Source organism: Coturnix japonica, unplaced genomic scaffold (assembly GCF_001577835.2).
Source record: "Coturnix japonica isolate 7356 unplaced genomic scaffold, Coturnix japonica 2.1 chrUnrandom488, whole genome shotgun sequence".
In the NCBI taxonomy this organism is placed as follows: Eukaryota; Metazoa; Chordata; class Aves; order Galliformes; family Phasianidae; genus Coturnix; species Coturnix japonica.
The window spans coordinates 168,889-170,201 of record NW_015439883.1 but is presented as its reverse complement, the minus strand read 5'-3'; the positions used below and the strand labels follow the sequence as shown (position 1 = coordinate 170,201).

General features: G+C 59.3%; 1 protein-coding gene across 1 annotated transcript in view; it reads right to left on the bottom strand.

The window, feature by feature from the left end:
* RPL28 (ribosomal protein L28) overlaps nucleotides 1–694 on the bottom strand; it is a 5,075-nt gene extending 4,381 nt beyond the window's left edge. The window contains exons 1-2 of the mRNA XM_032441689.1: nucleotides 570–694; nucleotides 270–403 (exon numbers count right to left, since the gene is read on the bottom strand). Coding sequence (XP_032297580.1) covers nucleotides 270–356 — 87 coding nt within the window. The 5' untranslated portion in view covers nucleotides 357–403; nucleotides 570–694. The remainder of the gene's footprint in view (nucleotides 1–269; nucleotides 404–569) is intronic.
* Nucleotides 695–1,313: the final 619 nt, after the last annotated feature.

Below are 1,313 nucleotides of genomic sequence, written 5' to 3'. Positions count from 1 at the left end.
ATTGGCTGCAGCTCTGGGGGGGGTCCGTGCTTCTCTTTTGGGGGGGGTCAGCTCCTTAAAGGGGCAGCGTCCCCTATTAAACGACCCCCCCACCCCACAACGGCAATGGGAGCAATTGAAGAGGAAGGTGGTGAAGGGCCGAGTTCATGTGGTAACTGGGGGGGGGGTTAATATGGGGTTTATGGGGTTAATATGGGGCTTAATGGGGTTAATACGGGGTTTATGGGGTTAATATGGGGTCTATGGGGTTAATATGGGTTTTAATGGGTTCTCACGGTGCTGTACGTCTGCTGGTTCCGTTTGATGATGAAGCTGGAGCAGTTCCGCAGCACCATCCACTGCAGATGGGCCGACATCGCTGCGGCCTGTGGGGCCTGTACCGGTAACAGCGGCACTGAGGAACCTGGGGGGCAAAACAACAGCGATGGGGCCTTATGGGGTTATATAGAACCCTATGGGGCCCTATGGGGTTATATAGAACCCTATGGGGCCCTATTGGGTCCCTATGGGGCCTTATGGGTCCCTATGGGGTCTATGGGGCCGCCCCCCCCCGGAGCTCCACGCGGCACCTCCGTCCTCCTCCACCGCCGGAAGCGGAAAGAGCTCTGACAGGGCGGGAACGGCCTACACACCCTCGGCTCGGCAACTTCCGGCCTGTTCGGCAACTTCCGGCCTGTTCGGCAACTTCCGGCCTCTCTTCGGGAATCTCCGCCTCCCTTCGGAAACTTCCGGCCTCCGATCGTAACGTCTCTCTCCACCAATCATATCTCTTCGCTGTTAAGCCCCGCCCCCTGGCTCCACCAATCCCCGCTCTCCTTTTTAGCCCCTCCCACCCCCCCCCACGTTCGGCAGTTTCCGTCGCTCTTCGGGTATTTCCGGCGCCGTTCGGGTTTCCGGCTCCGAATCCCGCCGGGCCTTGGGTTCATTAATTAATTATTCATGTTAATGACGATTAATTATTCACGCTAATGAGCTGTCGGTAATTCCCGGCTCTTTATTGGCGTTGTCCCGGTGTCTCTCATGGCTCCAGGCCGCGCAGCACGAAGGCGGCCAATAACAACAGGCAGAGCTGCGGGCAGCCCCGGCCGCAAGGACCCCGTGAGGCGGAAGCGGAAGTGACGTCGTGCTGCCACTTCCGCCCTACTTCCGCACCACGTGACCAACGGCTGTCCCAGTGACCCCGAGTGACCCCAGAAATGACCCCGAGTGACCCCAGAAATGACCCCGAGTGACCTCAAGTGCCCCATGTGACCTCGAGTGACCCCAGAAGTGACCCCGAGTGACCCCTCTGCCCCACATCTGCCCCATAAGTG